Source organism: Pocillopora damicornis, chromosome 2 (assembly GCF_964200805.1).
Source record: "Pocillopora damicornis chromosome 2, jaPocDami1.2, whole genome shotgun sequence".
Classification (NCBI taxonomy): domain Eukaryota; kingdom Metazoa; phylum Cnidaria; class Anthozoa; order Scleractinia; family Pocilloporidae; genus Pocillopora; species Pocillopora damicornis.
Window position 1 is genome coordinate 29,129,957 of NC_142671.1, and position 20,284 is coordinate 29,150,240.

The window sequence follows — 20,284 nt, forward strand, 5'->3', positions numbered from 1 at the left end:
GCTGAGAATTCCAAGTCCTCACAAAACTGGAGTCTTCCTTTCCCAAAAATTCCCTGGCCAGTAATTCCAAGCTTTTCAACTCAGAGCTTATTTGCATAGTTGGGGATTTTTGAGAATTCCCAGAAAACTGGGAGTTCAGTTTGCAAGGGTTTTTTGCATAATTGGGAATTTTTGAGAATTCCTAGGAATTCCTAGGAACTCCCAGAAAACTGGGAATTCAGTTCCCAAGGGTGAGTTTACTTGTTCTTATGGTCTGTGATTGGTCTTGAAAACATGTGCTACCCTCTGAGCCAAACACATGCAAAGAGATAAAACTTATAGTGATTTGATCAGTGACACTTTCCTCTACTTTGGGTACTTTACCCATTTTTTCTTTCAACTGAGTTTACATTAACAGGTTCATTTTAATAATTCTCCCTTTCCTGATTGGCCATTGTGATGAATTATTGGTTTAAACACTCAGATTAAAACTCCTAGAAGTGATTACCATGTAACTTCTCTCTATAGTATCCATACATTATACAGCAAACAGGTAATGAGAACACTCAAACTCATCAGGTACAATTTACAGTATTACATTGATTGAAACCTAATTCTCATAATCAATTTACAAGGAAATGTGTAGTAGCCAGAGGGGAGAATTGATGATCAGATCTTGAGAGTTAAAGGGTTAAATTCACTCAGTTTATTCTAACCTGTAATTATGTAATTTTTGAATACAGTGGCTTCCACTAGAGAATGTGAAGAGTGGCCAGATCAACTTGAGATGCACATGGTTCACACTGACTGCCAAACCAGAGGATCTCTCACCGGTAAGTTCACAGTCAGCCTAACAAAAGGGTTGTTTTCATTTATGAGGACAAGTTGAATAGAAAAACCAAATCAGTGCAGTGCAGTCAAAGAATAGTAAATGGAAAGCAGAAGTTGTGGACCTGTACTTTTGAGAATGGGTGTGTGAGTTGGTTCCTTCTGTGTGTTTTCAAGGCTCAGAAACAACTTTTCACCATTTTCTGTCTGTAATGTTCAGCACGTCTAACAGCTTTGGCACACTTTGGAAGTACAGTAGTCAGTGGGAGAACTTATTTTTTTACTGACTGGCCATGCTCAAAAAAACAGGACCAGTTTAGCAAGAACTGCACCTTGGTCCTTTACATATGTAAGCAGGACCGACCATTTGTTTAGGCAGACCAAGAGGCAAAGATCTTGACTGTGTATTATTTGCTTGTTTATTAGATTTGTTTTTTGTGTACAGCCTGACCAAGCCATTATTGGTGAGGAAATGTTAGTGACAGCAGCTCTTTTTGTTAAACTGGACTCAGCCAAGAATCTTCCCTAGAGTAAGTGTGTGATGGGGTCTCTTCTTTATTTGATAGAAAAGAAAATAAGAATGCAAAATCTCTGCTTCTCAAAATACACTGCAAGACCACACAAAGTGTGAAAGGTCACTGTTGTTAAGTTTTAATGTAAATTATAATTTTTTTAGGTAACAAATGCTGCCTGTGGCACCACAAGTGCATTCTGCAAACTTACTGTAGGAAATATTACTTACCAGAGCAAGGTAGGTCACACTTTTGTTTGATCATCCATAAGCTATTGTTTCCTGTGTATCATCACTGAATTGTCACAGATACAAGGTCCCACAGGTTGGCACACTCTGCTGTTGATCTACAGGATAAGGGAGTTTAGTTTCCGAAAAAACAACTATGCTTTGGTTTTGTTAACTCAGTTGACAAAACTAATAGTGGATGTTACCCATACCATTTACATGTCAGTGTTGGTGGTTGTCTTATTCAAGGAAACTCTTATTACTGTTGTTTCTTACTGTTACAAGTACATTTCTCTTGTGTTGGTGTAATGGAAACCACATATCATAGAGTACACAGTTGTTCTATGTAATTTGATCATTACCAGATCAAGCTTTCAGTAGTGATGCTGGGCACCACTATTTATAACCCCTGTCCAAATCTTTTCTTTTTAGCATTTGAAGACAAATGAGATTTCCATAGTTTTTGTTTTGAATTTTGGCCTCATAGCTCAATTAGTGCTACTGCACTCAACTAGTATGTAGGAGGTGTTGCTGGCTTCTTTTCTGCAATTGCTTAAATTACAGTCCACCTGCAACGACCATTTCTTTGCCTGATTTTCATCTGCAGCTCAAATTAAATTAATTTTAAAAAAATTATGATTAGAATCGTTAATGGGAAAGGAGAACGCCTTAAAACTTGCCTCTCAATGAGTGTCTCTGTACCTCAGTTGCTAGGAGTAGCCAACTAGTATCTTGAAGGCTCTGCAGGTTCAAATCATTTCAAAGCCTGAATTTTTTTAGGTTTTTTCTTCTGCAGTTTCTTATTAACAATAAATTACAGTCTACCCGTGACGATCATTTCTTTGCTTGAATTTCATCTGAAATTTATTCCTTTCAAAATTATGACTTCTGAAATAACTGAACAACTAGTTAATGTCTCCATTTGCTAATAGGGATATAAACTGAGATCATTTCTCTCATGTAATTGCTGCTTTCTTTATAGCAACTGACACAAGGTCAGTTGGTGAGAAATAGATCACTGACATGTATTTGGAACCAGCTGTAGAGGTTTGAAGTAGTTTTAACAACTCAGAGAAAAAGATTATATCTTTGATCATTCCTTTTAAAATTGTGGAAATTCCTGAAATGGTCATGAGCATCAGACCTTAAATAACTCTCACTAAAATGGGGAAGAAAGAGTATAGTCAGCTGTAGAAATAAATAATCAGACCTTGATCTCATATCTTACATGTACTTCATTTTTATCCCATAAAAGCGGACTCAGTACTCGTAAAAACGTAGAAGATGGATTCAAGCTGTTGTGTCCGAGGCGGCTCGTGTAAAGTTAACATGCCATCTTTCTTCACGTGTCCATTGAAGAGAGTCGCCTGGAAAACTGATTCAAAATGGCCCTTTGAACGTTCCAGTTTCGTTTTATAACACGGAGGACTGCAGAGTGCTGACCTCGCCTTTCAGTAAAAGGCGAAGCCTGGCAAGCAGCGCGCTCTTGAGGCTCTGACTGCTCCACGTGATCGGCTGGGCCTGCAAAAACCACAACTGCAACGGCAACGGGAACATTACTAAACATAAGGTTTAATGAATAGAACAATGGCTTTGTAGGTGCGTTATAAATTTTTCTAAATTTCTCTGCGTCCTCTGCAAAACTACAACGTGAAATCACCAAACTCTGTGTTTTTTGGAGAACGTGACCGACGACGGCTAATTTTTTAATTTTCTATTTCTAATTTAACGCCCTGTTCCTTATTTAGTTTCAGATAGATTTGACAGTGAAAAACAAACTAAACGGCTTTAGAGTAACGCGAGATTCGTAGGTAAAATAAAGGTTCACTTTTTAACCGACGTTGTCCACGGCATCGCCGTCGTTTCTTAAACTCGCTATTGTTCATGTGTGGCATGCGATTTGAACAATAAATTAGCGAACTATGGCACAGGAAGCTAGTTTGTGGTGGTTATTGTTATGGAATAGACACGTGTAAGTAGGTTGAGTGAGTCTGTGAGTTTTAGTCTTTCTAAGTGTTTCTTTCGGAATCAATCAATCAGTGTTCGTCAACAAAGTCAAAGCGTTTTTAAATAACATGTTATCTTCCAATATCCTCTGACTTATTTCGCCTCCAATTGTTCTAATAGTTCGTTATAGGTGCGCAGTGTGCGCTGCCTCCTAACCGTTATCCAGTTTCTTACACCGTTTCTTAACAGGATCTCAACTAAGAAATCCATCTCAGCCATTTGGATTCAAATCACACCTTCAAATCATCCCTTGTTCTGAATGCAGTATTTACGTCATGCTATAGAAATGCAGCCGATCGAGAATAGCTATGTATACCTTGGCCGTTGCAAATACCGCGGTCGGTTGAACAGTGGTTTCTAGTAATGTTATCAGGAAGTCCTCACCGGTTCCAATTTCCCGCCGAAAACAAGATGCCTAGTGCGACGGTTCCCTAACTTCCTTTACACTTTCTTTTTGTTTTTTGTTTTTGTTTGTTTGTTTGTTTTTGGGGGGGTACGGCTACACGCAGATTAGGGTTTGTCATATCGAAAACCTCGATTTGACGAATTTGCGGAAAAACAACCAAAATGTTCGTCAAATCGAGGGATGGTTAAATTTTTTTTTTCGGTGGTGTGACGTCGGGCATTTCGGGATCGGAACGATTACTGTACCATTAACATTTGTGCGTTAATATCTACATGAAGCTACAGTACGCTGTACAGGTCTGTACATAGCCACAGCACCTTGTTTTAAAAGCACGGAGGACAAATTTCAGTGGAAGTCACTAGCAAACAGAGAAACAAGGGTATTAAAGAGGTTATTCCTGCCTCTTACAAGTTTAACTACAAGAAGCCTTATTGTAACTAATAAGAGACAGAGAGGATAAAGCGGATTTGTAGATGTGTCAATAGTGTCAGTGTCGGCATTCGTGGGATTTATGATAATCACAAATCTCGTTGTTTTGTCATTGCGTTACTGGCTATCTTAGAATTTTCTATTATACTGACGCAAATGTACGTAACGGCCATTAAGTAATAATATATACCATGCGACATACTTAGTGGCTTCAAGAAATTCTCGTATCTGTATACGAACGAAATTATTAACTGCGCCGTTACCTTACCGCCGTCGGCATTTATAATGAGCTGTTAACTGTGACGTCCTATTGTTATAGAATTGAAGGTTTTGATTCTTGTTGATCTGTTTTGCATTTGTCTTTTGTCACCTGTTGACATTTGCTCATTATATCGGGGTATATTATACGTTTGGGCTTCTGGATTGTTTTCGTTCTACAAGGTTTCCTTCTATCGAAGTTCTTTCCTATACATTTTACCGTAACTTTGGTCGGGCTGAAGACTATCGTTCGTTATATCGAGGACTTCGTTGTATCGAAGCTCGTTAAATCGAGGTTCCACTGCGCTTTAAGTTGCATCAGGCCTCGGAGACCAGTGGAATTATGGTTGCATGGTTCTTCTGGCTCATACTAAATTTAACTGAGTGTAATTTTCAGGGGAGAGGGATATGTCTGATGGTATGAGCACATCCTCTCACTTTTACTTTACTTCCTTTTTTTTGAAGTGAAGTTGCAATTAATTTTTTCACAAAACAACCAAACTCCCACACAATAAATTATCTTGAAGACACTTTGTTTACATATATTCAAGTAGCTGAATTTTATCTTTCTTACACATAAAAATTAGAATAACAATGATACAGCAACTGTCCATTTTTTAATAATCTACTTTATAAGTATTGCTTGTTTACTGTGCAGGAATACCAGCTTCAGTTTTTGTTTCTTTAGTCTTGGAAATTTAGTAGAATAAACCATTGAACTTTTTTTGCAATAAGTAAATCAACAGAAAAGTAAAATAACATCGGCTTCGTTGACATCTTTCAATGGTTTCTCCCAAAGATAAGATTATAATGGAAAAGTACCTTTGTTATTCAAATTCTAACTAAACATATGGAAGTAAAAGATGATTGTTTAATTTTGTTTACTACAGTTTTGAATATTTAATTCCAAGGATAACGGCCGCCTGATAGTATTAACGAACTTGGAGGATTAGTTAACAACAAACAGAACTGTTAAATCGTGAAAAATGAAAAATAGTTATACATCTGAGTTTTAAGGAAGATTATGCTGAATGGAGATGTGCAATATATATCACAGCCACAGTAATTATTTACCGCGGCTACAAACTGATGACTGGGTTGAATATTATTTTGTGTCTTTTGAAATGTTTACATGTTCAACTTTCTTAAAATTATTTTCTAAGGCACCATGTAGGTATCTGACTATTTTAATTCTGGTCTTATAGACTTAATTATTTAACCCAAATAAATAAATTTAAAAAAGCGTTAGGGATGTATAAATTACCTAAAGTGAATTTAAAATGAGACAACCTCTACTTTTATTACTTGCGCGCGCAGCTTTAAACATCTGTGTGGGCTTTTTTTATAACAACTGATTTGAGAATAGAATGATTTTTGCGTTGGCAAATTTGGCGACGTTATATAAGCATGCATCCCTCAACAGTAGGCCGGGAGACAATCGCATGATATTTTTAGCAGCAAACAGAAGTCCACTTTTATGAAATACGGTGGACTAATCAGGTTCTTTTTCTTTTGTCTAAATAACCAAGGAATTTTCGTTTCGTAATTGTATATTTATATGGTTTTGACTTAGGTTGACTTCAGCATTTTTAGAAATAAACCGGTCACTTGACCTGAAATTGGTTGTTAACAGGGAAAGATCCTTTAAGAGAACCTCTTGACTATACCTTTATACCCCTACTCTCGTCAACTGTTATTTCCAAGTATTCTTTCGCCCGCCCTCTATCAAATAAAATGATTGCTATTCAGCCAAACAATTCACGGTTTTTTAGAGTCCAATTTTCCCTCGGAAAGTTCTGATTAGAATTCTCAAGTCTCGGCTGCTTATGGCAGAGCTTCTCTCACTTTCTTTGTGTCTATGTAGTATGTCCGCGCGTCCTCTCATGACTGAGACGGTCCTGTTTTGCAGATAACACTGTGGCATTTTGGGAAAGATTCACAATTTACTAATATTTCTAATGAGTAAGGAGTAAAGAACAACTCGGAGAGCCTTGACACCAGTCAAACTAGGAGCAAAATAACCAGCTGAGACAAACAGTTCACTCTAAAGTTTCTCGTTCACTTTCCTTGCGTTCCGCTGAACACAAACATAGGCGCATGCGTACACTTAAATTGATGAGTCAATTGTCAACAGGCCTGATTTCGATATGAAATGTCCTGTTAAGCTGATCAAAAATGAGAAAGTTGGCCAAACAATAATAACTGAATTCTGTGTCAAGTTCTTCGTCAGGAGAGGAAGTGCAACAAAATATGTGAATATTTCAGTGACATCTTCCACGGCCTCCCAAAGTCTTCACGCAAATAAAACAAGAAAATTGACGATTCTCAATCAGCTTTTTATTTATTTAGCAGGTACTTTTAACTTAGTGATTTTAAATTTTATTAAAATTTCGCGGGTACTTAATTTTGCGATTCTGAGGAGATAATATTTGACGGGGTTTTATTTTCGCGATTTCGAAAGGCAAATATTTAAAAGGGACGTTGAATTTCACGACTCAAGCGCTCTCAATTTCATTTAAATTTTCAATCTGTCAATTTTTGACGGCCGCACGAGATATATCCTAAGGAATTTGTACGAATTAAGAGAGCGATAAAGATGAAGATGAGAGCTGGATTCTCTGCACCATATGCTAAATCCTTGCAAATGAACGTCATTTCACAATGGAAGATAAAAAATAGTAGTTACCAATACATAAGACCAGTTAATGATTTGTGTATTTGTTAACACATATCCACTAGATTTTGTTGTTATTAAATGTTGATCACTTTTTTCTGTGATTTGAATTTTTTATAGGGAAATAATTAAATTGCGAGCGTTTAGATTCCGCGCGGGTTTTTATGCGCAGATCTTAAATTATGACAAATGGTGCTCGGGTGCTTATTTTCTTCAATATGGATTTAGATGATGTAGCCTAATAACAATTTTAAGCAAATTTACTGGAACAAAAAGACTAATAAACAGGGGTTAAAATACAGACGAACACGTGAATACACAGAAGCACAAAAGAATAATATATAACATTGTTAACAGGCTTTTTCACTGTGTTATTTTTGAATTCGCTCTCGTCAAGGTTAAAACGTTTTTTGTCGTCATTAAGGTCACTTAGTTCATTCCCTTTTTTTTCTCGTCAACTTTATTTATTTATTTAATCATTATTTATACGCGTTAAAAAACATTCATCAGGTACAAAAAATTCCAATACAATGACTAATATCCTAAGAACCTAAAAATCCTAATCCTAACATTATATTAACTTACAACAATGTGCCACTTAAAAACCTGATTTCCATGAATGCCGTGTTTAAAATTATGATAGAGAAGGGCTCTAAATTAGTTTAACGAACCAGACTCACTAATGTCACAGGGTAAGCTATTCCAAAGGGTTGCACCGTTATAACTAAAACTATTTTTCATTTTGTTAGTTCTTGGAAAGAGGACAACAAGTTTGTTTACCGAGCCTGTTTTTAATATAATATTAATATTTCTTTAATATAACTTACAATTATATTACAGGTAAGTCTTGCATGTGAACGTTGCTTAACTTAAGACACCCGAGTCTTGCAATGGATTTTTGGTTTACAAAGTTGAAGGTATAAATGTTTTGATTCACAGATCAGGATGAAGTATTGGCGGGTGTTAAAACTTCCTTTCCAAAATAAGAATGAGACATTTGAAATGCTAATTATTAAACAAAGAGGAAATGGCAGGAGGGCTAGAGTCTGACTTCATTTTGTGAAAGATTTTCTCCTCTAAAAAAATAACTTACGTTATTATTTTGCCACAACTAGTGCGAACACTGTTTTTGTTTTTATCTTTTTTTCCAGTTCAGATTTGTTAAGCACGCTGAGAAACTCTTCTTCAGAGGCTACCTGAGATAAATATATGTCGAGCCTCCACTTTAGCAACTTACGTATAACCTCACCAGCTTGAAACATCTGTTAGGGTTTTATTGATGTATACGTGAATAAAATATTTGTTGTGTTGGTAAGTGCGACTGCAGAATAAAACAATCTAGCGGAGAAATGAAACAAACACTATTCAGGTAACCTCGTAGCTTTTTTGTGTTATAACCGATGATCAAATTAATTTAAGTAGAGTCTTATGCTACACTGCCGGAGAAAAATATAAGGAAAAAATCAAGAGGATAAGAGAACATAACGCTTTGTGTCGTTATATGAGTAACTGACTTCTTAATAAAGTTGTGACGACGACGAATTTTTGTTTTATTTGCCGACGCAACGTTTTCATAAATAACACTGTATGGAATATTACTAGAATTGGGGTAGGTGTGACACGATGATAAAATAGCAGTCAATGGAAATATGCCGCATGTTGCTATAAGTCTCTTAATAACAAGAAATGTTTAGAAACAGCTTTAAACACTTGAATTGAACAATTTTAATAGCGGGAATATTAACTAACCTGCACGTTCCATTTTAAGTCAAATAAAACAGTAAAATAGTGCAAACATTCACCGTATGATATAGCCACAGTGGCCGGGAGAACGCTTAGTCGTTAAGGCATAAATATTCTGGTCCAATCACGCGACAAAGGAAATAAGGTCGAAGCCGATGATGATACTGAATCGCAACGTATACAACGTATAGATATGCTGAGGTGCCGACTCGAGGCTTACAGATAAGATAGATTTGAATTTATTTTAACACCCATTTGCTTTTCTTTCTAGGAAAGATGTCTAACATGTGGACTTTCATTTTTGTTTTGGGTAAGTCGGCTGCGCTCGTTTAAGACGTGTAGTTTTCATGAGTGAGCACAAGACACACAATTAATAGTAGTTTTGGTTGTGAGAAAAGTTATGATAAATTTTTAACGCAAAGATTATACTGATTTGCCGAGGGTAAGCTTAGATCAATTCTATCGGCAGAATGATAAAAAATAAGCAATGTTGGAGGCAAGTATTCTGTCGAAAGTTCACGTAAAAATATGGGCAGAACTAAGGGAAATCAGTAACGTTATTTATACGCAGAACAGTTGTAGGAAGGTTCAGTGAAATTCATTGGCTCTAAATACAAATCTTATATTGTATACCTTGCTAATTTCTCGTTTTTTTACGGTCTTGATGCCTTTTAGCAGCTCACTATTTTGATTATTACGACTCAGCAAAGAAATGATATTGTGCTGAGTTTGAGGAATATATATGCTCCATAAATTAGTTATAACTTGCGTCACACGTTAGGCCAAGGTTACCATCCATATTTGTGAAAATACGTACAATCCGAAGGAACGATTTTGTTTTGGCCACCGAGGATAATTAAAAGCGTAATTTAAGAGCCTTGGTAAAATTTAGAGCAAACTATGCAATTTTACCGATGAGCATTGCAGTCTGGCAGTTTAAACTATTATGCGAACGCAAACTATCCAAGCCTAACCAAGAGCCATTGATAATAGTTCTTTTACAAGAACATGTTATTTGCGCGAAGATTACGTGTGCAATCCATGCTTACCACATAGACGACCAGAGACATTTGACTCTTGTGGCACAGCATGTCTGATCAGTTGTTAATTACTGACTTAGGAGTTTGACATGCTCACTGATTTATTAAGAATAAATACTTCTCGTATAACAGGTTTACCACAAAAATACAGGGAAAAGTTTCCTATGAAGTTAATCTCAGAGTCTATCATGAGTTTACACTATCGTTTACGCACACGATAACTGAAGCAAGTCGACAGTCATTAATGAGCTAACTGTTCAAAGTATGTATGCTTATTCCTCTGTGAAATTATGTTCTTTGTTACAGTTGCAATAATCGCGGGAGCATATTCCCGATATATCCCAGACTTTGACACAACCCACCGTCTTCAAGTAGAAAAAGGGAAATATGTGGAAATAGAATTGGGGTTTTATTTGCCCTCTTACTCACCTGGAGCACCTTGTGCCGATGAGGAATATCTTGAGATCCGTGATGGGCATAATCAGTCTGGAAATCTTTTGGGTGTATTTTGTGGAAGGCGTGTTCCTCTCTTTAAACTACGTTCCAGTGGACAGAACATGTGGTTAAGATTTTCACCTCACCGTAGATACCGGCTAACGTATGACAGTTCCTATGAAGGAAAAGCACTAAATGCAAGAGGTAAGTATTCTTAGGTTTAAGTGTTTTGATTTTCTTAATGGTATAATTTATTCTAGATGATATGTCTTATTATGTTTGTGCTTAGTTCCCACCAACCTGAAAAACGTCGCAAAGACTCAGTTTGTCCTGCTCAATCATTTGTCATCGTTGTGGTGCCCGGCGGAAGGTGGACCAGCTCCTCGCATTGTTTGGAGAAAGAATGGCGCTGTTGTGCAAAACAGCACTAGTGTGCGACTTCAAATCAAAGTCACTGAAGAAGAAGGAAATACAAATTACAGCTGCGAAGTGGACGACCAGGAGCCGAAAAACATCAGTCTTGTTGTCGAGAGTAAGTCTCAAGTTACATCTTTACTTCAAGGGGGTCTCGGTTGTTGTGTATGCTTTTGGTAAACCTTACTCTTTGTGTTATGTCGATTTTGGGAACTTTTGGTTTTAGAATAAAACCTTCTGCAATTTTGTTCAAAGGTAACCTGAAAAGTCACATTTATGAAGTAAAACATAAAAAAACTAAGTGTCTTTTTTTTAAATATTAAAAGATTAATTTTCATGCTTTTGCTTTTAAAAAAATTATTAATTGACTCGATTGACCGCTGCCCAAGAAAAAGTGCCATCAAAAACTCTGCTTTTCAAACTTTTGAATAATCGCAAAATATTTCAGAATGGATAAATAAACAACTAGCAAAAGTCGCAAGTGACGTTAGTGCGGTTTTCCCCTGAGCTCAAATTGCTCGAACCTAAAGGCATTTTCCATTACTGCGACCGCGCAAGAGGCAATGCACGCAATAAAATCAGTGTATAGAAAAGTGAGAGCCTTTTTTCGGTTAGGATAGCCATCTTTAAGTCGTTCGCCGTATACGTCACATAAGAAAATAGAGGATTAGTAGGTCGGTCTATTTGAATCTATTTGAAATTGAGAATTTAAGAGCCGGGTCGCACTGGAGCGAATTCAAATATCTGTCAATTTTTCGCGAGCCAAACATTGGCAAAAATTTTTGCAATTTTCAATTTTTGAAGGCGGACGCATCAAACTAGTGTCCTTTGATCAAAACTTCATTGATTGACACGTTCGTCAATCACGAACCCATCTCCCTCTACTAAAGGATAAAGAAAAAATTATCGCTAAAATTACTGGGCAAAGTATGGATCGTCATCGAATGATTATCTTCGCAGCTTTCTTTCTCTGCAAAACAACGTTGCGTTTTTTATCTTGTTGGTACATTATCAGCAGGCTTCTATGCGGCTAGTATCAACTCTTAGACGTAGAGGGCGAAGACTTCTATTAAATAGAGCTCGCTTTCGAAACCGTCCGTAGTCTAGGTTTTCGCGTTCATTGGAGTCATGGTTCGACCTTGGGACCATGTATCGTAGTATTCCGCTTTCTTTTTTCCTGTCAATCTTTTTGGTTACAGCTTGCACCACTTGTGCTGGCTTCGATGATTCCATTGGAAGGAGAAGTACTCGTTAAAACCGATTGTTCTCCAAATTGCCGCCAGTGACCGGGCCCAGGGTACGAGTCAGACATTCGAATAAAAACTTCACTCAAATTCCTCGTTTCCATCCAACAAAAACTGAGTGTCAGATGTCCTGCCATCGCGTGCGCCAAACTACTTTAGCGGACCACAGCGTATTTTTCCCGCTTAGATTTTATCTGAACATGTCTTGTGTACGATGACAGCTAAATGGTTTAAAAACAAGATTGTTCGGTGTGCTAAAGATTGGAAGCCTGCGAGGCAGGACATCGGCTCCCTTGAAGATTGGCGAAATTTTGGCGATCCGCAAAAAGGTTTTAAAATTGGGGGTAGCACTTATTTAACACAACTCGTTGACATATTTTTCGCTTAAACAAACAAAAAAGCTCTAATGCGACTCTGGCGGTAGTAGGTTCGGTCTATTTGAATCTACGTCGTAAATATGACAAAATTTAACAAAGTTTGCACCGGATTGACTTTACTATTCTCCTTATCTTCGAACAGATCAAACGGAAAATACCAGAGAGCAACAAATCCCAATAATTAAGTATTTTAGATCATTTCCATACATGGCGAATAAAAATCATGCTCGTGATTATAATGAGCTGTTTTGCACCAACGGCTGAATAGAAATAAAAAATGTGATGTGAAATATGTCTTCATTTCGATAAGAGAGCATTTTAGTTTTGGATGGTTTTGAACAATGCTTAGCTAAACGGATGGTATACTTTGTAACGTGCCATCATCAATTTGATTCGAACAAACAGATATGATTCAAATATCAATTTTTAATGGAAGCCTGTTTTTGTTTGTCAGAGTGCCCTCAACAATGCCAATGCAAAGTCCTTAAAGGTAACATGAAGAACTTAGTATCGGCCGACTGTGGAACGAAACAGCTTAAGTCAATTCCAGAGAAAATTCCCCGAGCTACAGGAAAACTGTAAGTTCTTAATACATCATATAAGTTTAGGTAACGACATGATTTCGAGTGCAATTTGATGTTAATAAATACTAAAAATTTTCAAAGACAACAAAATTGCGCGAGTCCGTCTTTGACAGATTTACAAGTGCGCTTATTTACACCAAATTGCACTCGAAATCATGTCGTTACTTGTTAATCTTGTTAATGTTTACATATGAAAAACTCATCACAGAAGTACGTCAAGAAGGACGAAATTTTGGCAGCGCCAATAACAATTTATATGAAAAATGCAATCGTTTTCAGCCAATCAGACATGCGTAATTTTTTCATGTAAACGATTAAGCCTCAAATCTGGCCTTTGTTCGAATTTGGAAGTGGCACAATGATTGCCTAAAGTACGAGAAGGTTATACTAAAGACAAAATAATTTTATGGTCGTTTGTAATTTTATAAGAAATTTCATAAGAAATAACAAGAATTACATGCCATAACTGTTCAACCAGATGCGTCGGGTGATCAGTTTCCCTTTCTATCTGCATTCAGAGTGTTGAAATGAACGAAGAGCCAACTGATTTACCTCAGAATGTAAAAAAAACCAGTGAAAGCATATTCAATGTATTTGAAAATGTTGTACAGGTTAATTTCAGTCAGATTTACGCAGGAGTTTAAGATATTGACTTTGTTTTACTTTCGATCAGGACTTTCTCTACCGGTTTCTTTTTTTGAACACTCATTCGGTAAAAACAGATGACGGTTTTTCTGCTAACTGCTGATTATCCTTTCACAATGTGAGTTAAAACTGACTTTCTTTTTTGTTGCAGCACGCTCTCAAACAACAAATTGAAGCACTTGCCGAAGGAAGTTTTCAGCAGAAATTCTAATCTAATAAAACTGTAAGTCATATTGACTTTGTCAACTTTTTATTTTGATATATTGAAGAGTAACGGATGGAAAATAATGTTTCATTCAGTGAGGTTCTTCGGGTGCGTTTCGCAAATCAAATTGCATAAATTTCGCAAATTAGCTAAATTCATGCATCATTGATTTACAAAATTTACTTTAAAAATTATTATGTCCGCTATTCCACGTAAAGATCCACACATTGAGCTTGATCATGAAAATATTAAGTTAGACCTTAGAGCCCACCTGCAAATGTTAAGTTGGTGAAAGGACAACAAAAACAACAACACCAGCAACTACAACCTGACAAAGAAAACCCGTTGAATTTAGTAACGAAATCAGTGTCAATCTATCATTTCTCTTGGACATAACCGAAGTATTTCCAGAGATAACCTCCATGTGATATGTAATTTCTGAGTGATGAGTAAACTTTGATAAGGTATCTATGTCGGACCATCAAAATGAGTATTTATTCTTTTGTTCGATTCGAACGTAGAACATAAACACTGACGGACGAAATGATCCTCTCATGGGAAATAGATCATCCATGATAAACTTGGAAAAAATTCGTCCATATTTACTATATTTTTAAAGCTCTCTTCCGGCTCTGTAAAACTTTTAGGTAGAAAAAAGTTAATGTCTTATGTAAAGCAGCTTGGAAAGTTACACGGCGAGATAAGTAAAAGAAAACGATATTGAGATCAGCTGAAAATTTGGACTTCAGTAAATTTCTTAAGTTCATTATTTCATATCGTACTCAAAGAACACTTACCATTGCAGTGTAAAAATACTCGAACTAAACAGAGAATCGTCGATATATCTTAGATCAGCTTTATACAAAGTGCTCTGCATGAGAAGCATATCAGTTTATTGCTAAGAGCCAAGTAGTAGATCGGACCCAGTTTAAGCCTTCGGAGCTAACCTCTATATTCATGGGAAAGAAGTCACTTAGAGCTGTTACACAAAGTGAGACAGAATTACTTCTGAGCGCAGCATTGAAATTACTATAAGAATATGAACACTTGCTTCTGATCCTTGCTGTGGAGGAAAAATTGATGTTACATGTATTTACTATCCTCTAAGATAGCCAAAAAAACATTTCGGGTGTTTCCGTGTGCAACATTATCATTGCATATTTATTTATTTTTTTATTTGCTGGTTTTGGTAAACAGCAAAAGCGTTTGTCAAATTAAACTCTAGTATTTTCGAAAATTATCTTTAGTATATAATTAATCATTTCAAGTGTACACACTCCCTTTGATCGAGGCCAAGTGAAAGAAAATCGTTTTTGGTCAGTTCATTACGAAAACCCATGGCCGTTACGGAGGCTTTAAGAAAATTTCCTATTTTTTATAAACCCAAGATTTAATGAAGTGGGACATTTTATTTCCGTGCCGCAGAAATTCACAATTTTAACTATGCGGTATTCTAAAAACAACCGTAAGTTTAACTGTACGAGCTTGTCACTCAAAAGCGAGTTTATTGATCACACCTTTTCTTCATGCAAAACTGCAATTAGCACATAAAGAGGTAGGTTTGTTTCAGTCTTTGAAAACAAAAAAAGCTTGTAAGTTAGTTTCAGCACTATCATAGCTTTTCGATAATTTATGGTGGGTCCAAATTCATTCCACTGGTATTTTTAAAAGTTTCTAAGAGCTAAGTCATGGTATGCTGACTGGTACTGAATAATCTTGGGTTCACCGAACTCGTTTTTGGGTGATATACACAGAAAGCTAAAACTGGATGACACTGTAGTAGACTGAAGTGTTGCTATGGTAATTGTTTGAGCCAAAAAAAAACTGGTCAAAACTTGTTAAGCAATTGTTCGCTACGGATATTCCTCGTGGATGTGGAATTGGTTAAAACGTTCAAACCGAATTGTCGGAGGAGGTTTACTGATCTATTAGTCGATAAAAGTTATCTTGTTTAAATGGTCACTGCTTGATCGAAAAGGTGAATGGCATGAGGATAATCCTGATGAATGTATATTTCATCAGATCTTTTCAGCCATTATGAGATCGGCAAATGGTTTGAAGTTAAAGGAAAAACTCAGCTAATTCATTTGTACGTGACGCTCAAATTAACAAGCACCATACGGACAGTGCGAGTCTCTTATATATTTGAAAGCAGGCAATTCAGGTTACAGTGGAGTAAATAAAATAATTAGGTAATTTGGTATAATCAACTGATTTGATAACGTAATTGGTTACCGTATATAGTTTCAAAGCTGACGTTTCAAGCGTTAGCCCTTCGTCAGAGCAAATCGTTAAATTACGTTATCAAATAAGTTACACTCTTCCACCGACGCAGCACCACAGTTTCTTTAGAAACTTACTCCCTCCATAAATAGGTAATTGATTTGTTAATTTGTTCCTTGGGACTTGTCCAAAAACAAGTTGCAGAACTTGCCAGCAGGGGCCTTTAGTAACAACACAAGGCTGAAATATCTGTAAGAATGACGTTTCTTTAGCTTACGAACATTCATTAATGATTTTTTAATCACGTGCCGATGTATAGAGACATGATTTGGGCTTTCACATCAGAATGAGTTGGAAACTGAACATCCTGTCAAAAAATATAAAATAATACAATATTTCTTGGACTAGCAACTTCTCTTGTACAACTTAGTCCACTTACTTAGTACATTACATATTTATTTGGAGTCCGGTAAGAGTCTTATCTACGTCCCTAGGGGACTTAAGTGTACCATGGCAACTGGATAACAAAATGCCGTTTATCACGGTTAGATCCAGTTATGAAATTAATTCAAACAATACAATTCGATGATGCTCACTATGTGTCACCAACTCGTTCAACATGATGACATAACTGGTAAACAATCTTCGCTGTTTAACCCTCTTTAGCCCATTGAGTCGATAATAAGATTTCATATTCCTGAGGTGGTGTGATTTTACCAAGGAATGTTTTGCTTTAAAACGTGCGTTATCTATTAGGATCATGGTGTGCCTGTGACATAGCAGTTTCGATTCCGGATACAAGTTTTTGTTTTGGTTTTGGAAAATTCTTATAGTTTTATCTTTAGACAGCTTATTCAAGCATTGAGCTCTATCATAGAACTTTCCGCGCAAAAGATATTAACTTTACGAATATCCTTTAGTTTCAAAGCTTAAACTTAAACATGAGTTCTGAAGATGGTCCAGGTGGTAGTCTCAGGGTGGGATTTATTTGAAACGTTAACGTCTCTAGGACAACCCCGGCCGAATTGAATTGGAGGAAAATAGTTTTTCATTAAAGTACTCTTGTCCCTTGATCTCTAATTTCTTTTCCATGAAGGTACACGCATGAACAAGTAATCAAGATAATTGATTCAATTCTCACCCCTCTTAAATGTTGTCTATGCTCCTCCTCATAAAAAAAAACGCACCAAAGTCAAATTTCCGCTCTCTCCAGCACGGCAGCAACCTAATCATGTTTCCTGGGATCAGCTTGAGGAAGATTTTAGTCTTTCGATTTTTTCTAGATTAAACTCTATTTTTTATATCTTTATGTTGCTTATCAAATGGATGAAACATGGGAGGGACTTAAGAAAGTTCAATCTTCGCGCCAGCGTTCATCGGGAAAAATAAGTTTTTCGATCCACTATGCGCTTGAAAAACATTCTCTTTCGCACAGCTGACGCTCGAGCTTAGCTTCAAAATAACCTCTTACTGCGGCTTCATCATCGTCCAAAGTTCAAACATTTTTTTTAATGAGCCAAATGTTTTTCGACCCATTCCTCGTCTTTTCATAACCTCGCTCTTTTAAACTGTCTATGCTTGCGCCACTCGATAAACTCTGTCTGCGACTTCATCGACATTTTTTACCCACTCCGCATCTTTACGATCACACCTTATTTGTACAATTATCTCTCGTACTGCCTGTGAAATTCCTTCTGAGACTTCCTTGAGCCCAAAACGGCTTCGTAAACAATCAAACTCACAAGCAATCGCGCTTTAGTTGCATTTTTTTTTTTACAACTTCATAAACGGCATTTCATAAACAAAAACTTCCACACCGTTTTCGATTGACCCAAAATAATGTTTCAATCTATTTCGCGTCCTTTTGAAAATGAGAAAGAAACCCTCTTTGACATTATCAACATTCGAAGTTCAAAAACTGGGCAAGCCAAAAAATTTTACGACTCATTCCTTGTCTTTTTGAAAACCACACTTTTTGCGCTTTTGCCTCCCGTACAAGAGAATATAATTTTTTTTTGCTCCCGTACCAGCCGTAAAACTACCTCTGCTGCCTAAGAGCTGTTTTCATATGTTTATTTCTCTTTTTTCGGAAATATTCAGTCATGAAATGAACAAGTTAAAGTAGACGATACAGAAAGTGATATTAACAACCTAAACTTTGAAAACAGCGCGACGCTTTTCTTCTCTCCACATACCACGTTGCTTTTGTCTTCCAATCTCTTGGGTCGCGTAAATACCCAAGGATCCTAAAATTAGGCAAAATTTGTTGCAGAGAAACAATAACGCCTGAAGTGGTCACCTACAGGTCCATTTTCGACCATGCGATTGAATGGTCCTTGAGGAAAACGAACAATAAGCGGTAGTACTTTAAGCGGTGAGGACGGCAACTCCGAGGAAGCCGTTCAAAATTGAATTTATTCATATTCGACTTCAACACTGGCCAGTTTAAGTTTCGAATATACGACCAGTGAGTTTAAAAGGAATCTAACAAAGGGTGATCTATAAATGTCTCCTTCATTTCTTTAAATTTAAGCGTTTTAATTTTAGGCAATGAATCTGATTAGATTATTTGCCTTCTCTAAAATGTGCACCCCCACTCAGAAAACAAACATGGTGAGAAAGTGGTGGGCAGATTGCTTTGAACGATATTCAGTTTTGCAATAGGATCTCCAGGGTAGAGAAATGTCAAAGTAGCTATCATCCGTTAATCTGAATTGTAAGCAAATGAGAACGTTTCTGGAATTTTGAAAAGTATCATGTGCTTTCAAGATGTAGGAGAAGATATATCATAGGCAGCATAATTCCCGCTCCGTTGTGATGACTTATTGGTTTCAGGGATTTGTCCAAAAACCAGTTACAGGATTTACTGCCTGGAGTGTTTGCTGACATGGAGGTTTCTTCTTATGGGCAGTTGATGCTGTAAGTAAGAAATAGCAAAATAAAACATGATAAATCATTTCATTGACTAGAGGACAATTGTGGAGTTTTAACAAAAAAACAAAAAAAATAAATGAATAAATAGAAAACAGTGAAGAAAAACAATTACATCGAGTTGTAACCTTTCTTACGCAGCCCAGTCCATTTATTTTAAACAAGAGGCCTTGGTGACCTTCACAAACTTGAGCTTCCCTCTATGATGGGGGTGTTACTAAACAGAGTAACGGGGCAAGGAGTAACGGAGTAGCAAGAAAACGAGTAGCAGAACTATGCTCTTGTATATTAAGGGATTTCGGAACAATCTGAGACAGAAAACACCTCGGGATTTACTTAAGTTTTTCCAATCGCTCCTCACCTTTAACACGCAAATTTTATAACGTCGGTAAAAAAAAATGAACTCACATTTCACCTACGAATTTTGCAATACTCTAAAGTAATTTAGTTTGTTTCTTGTTGTCAAAACTATCTCGAAACTGAATATGGAACACAGCGTTAAATTAATAATAGAAATTTAAAAAAATAAGCCGTTGTCGTTAAAGTTCTCCAGACGACGCAAAGTTTGAATATTTCACGTTGTTGTTTTGCAGAGGACGAAAAGAAATTTACAAAGGTTTATAGCGGACGTGCAAAGCCATTTTTATGCTCATTAAACCTTTCGTTCAGTGACATTGCCGTTGCCGTTTCCGTCGTGATTTTCTTAAATTCCCTATTATCCGGGAACACAACACTGTTTCTCACAAACCCACGGAGCGGCAATGACCGTAGCTTTTTCCAATATATTCTTCATCACAAAAATAGAAAAAAAAGTATTATCAACCAGAGCACAACTAAACCGCTTGTTTGGAAGAGGTATTATGACGACATTTTCTGTGTGTAGGGCACAACCAAACACATAATAGAAGAATTTGCAAGACGGGCAAACATGTACCACCATTCACGATCAAATTTACGGCGGAAATATCAGACTCGAAAATTATATTCTTTGGCAGAAGTCGTACTTGAGAAAGGTTTTCAACTTTTCTACGAAGAAAGACCATAGAAATGGGTAACCGCAACCGGAAAGGAAAATTATGTAGTCGAAGGAATATAGAGCCTCACTACTGAGAGGTAAATGTCA

General features: G+C 36.7%; 1 protein-coding gene and 1 long non-coding RNA gene across 10 annotated transcripts in view; both read left to right on the forward strand.

The window, feature by feature from the left end:
- Window positions 1–3,480, forward strand: part of LOC113665642 (uncharacterized) — an 11,367-nt gene extending 7,887 nt beyond the window's left edge. For 3 of the 8 annotated variants that reach the window (XR_016184364.1, XR_016184369.1, XR_016184365.1), the window contains 5 exons: window positions 508–558; window positions 723–812; window positions 1,253–1,337; window positions 1,484–1,558; window positions 2,802–3,480. This is a non-coding gene — a long non-coding RNA (uncharacterized LOC113665642). The remainder of the gene's footprint in view (window positions 1–507; window positions 559–722; window positions 813–1,252; window positions 1,338–1,483; window positions 1,559–2,801) is intronic. The other 5 variants (XR_016184367.1, XR_016184370.1, XR_016184368.1 and 2 more) reach the window with 3 other exon arrangements.
- Window positions 3,481–8,146: 4,666 nt separating this feature from the next.
- Window positions 8,147–19,795, forward strand: LOC149050712 (uncharacterized). Of its 2 annotated transcripts, XM_089198274.1 has the most exons (7): window positions 8,147–8,689; window positions 9,335–9,373; window positions 10,410–10,742; window positions 10,828–11,070; window positions 13,028–13,151; window positions 13,954–14,025; window positions 19,066–19,795. In XM_089198274.1, the coding sequence occupies exons 2-7, from the start codon at window positions 9,340–9,342 to the stop codon at window positions 19,151–19,153; spliced, it is 894 nt and encodes a 297-aa protein (XP_089054400.1). In that variant the 5' UTR covers window positions 8,147–8,689; window positions 9,335–9,339; the 3' UTR covers window positions 19,154–19,795. The 2 variants fall into 2 exon arrangements, with proteins under 2 accessions (XP_089054400.1, XP_089054401.1); XM_089198275.1 differs by having other exon boundaries at window positions 8,147–9,373.
- Window positions 19,796–20,284: the final 489 nt, after the last annotated feature.

Bases quoted from the DNA above. Each gene is read 5' to 3' on its own strand.
- LOC149050712 (XM_089198275.1), top strand. From the start codon at position 9,340: ATGTCTAACATGTGGACTTTCATTTTTGTTTTGG. The intron at 9,374-10,409 runs GTAAGTCGGCTG...TCTTTGTTACAG, and splicing joins GACTTTCATTTTTGTTTTGG to TTGCAATAATCGCGGGAGCA. The intron at 10,743-10,827 runs GTAAGTATTCTT...GTTTGTGCTTAG, and splicing joins AAAAGCACTAAATGCAAGAG to TTCCCACCAACCTGAAAAAC.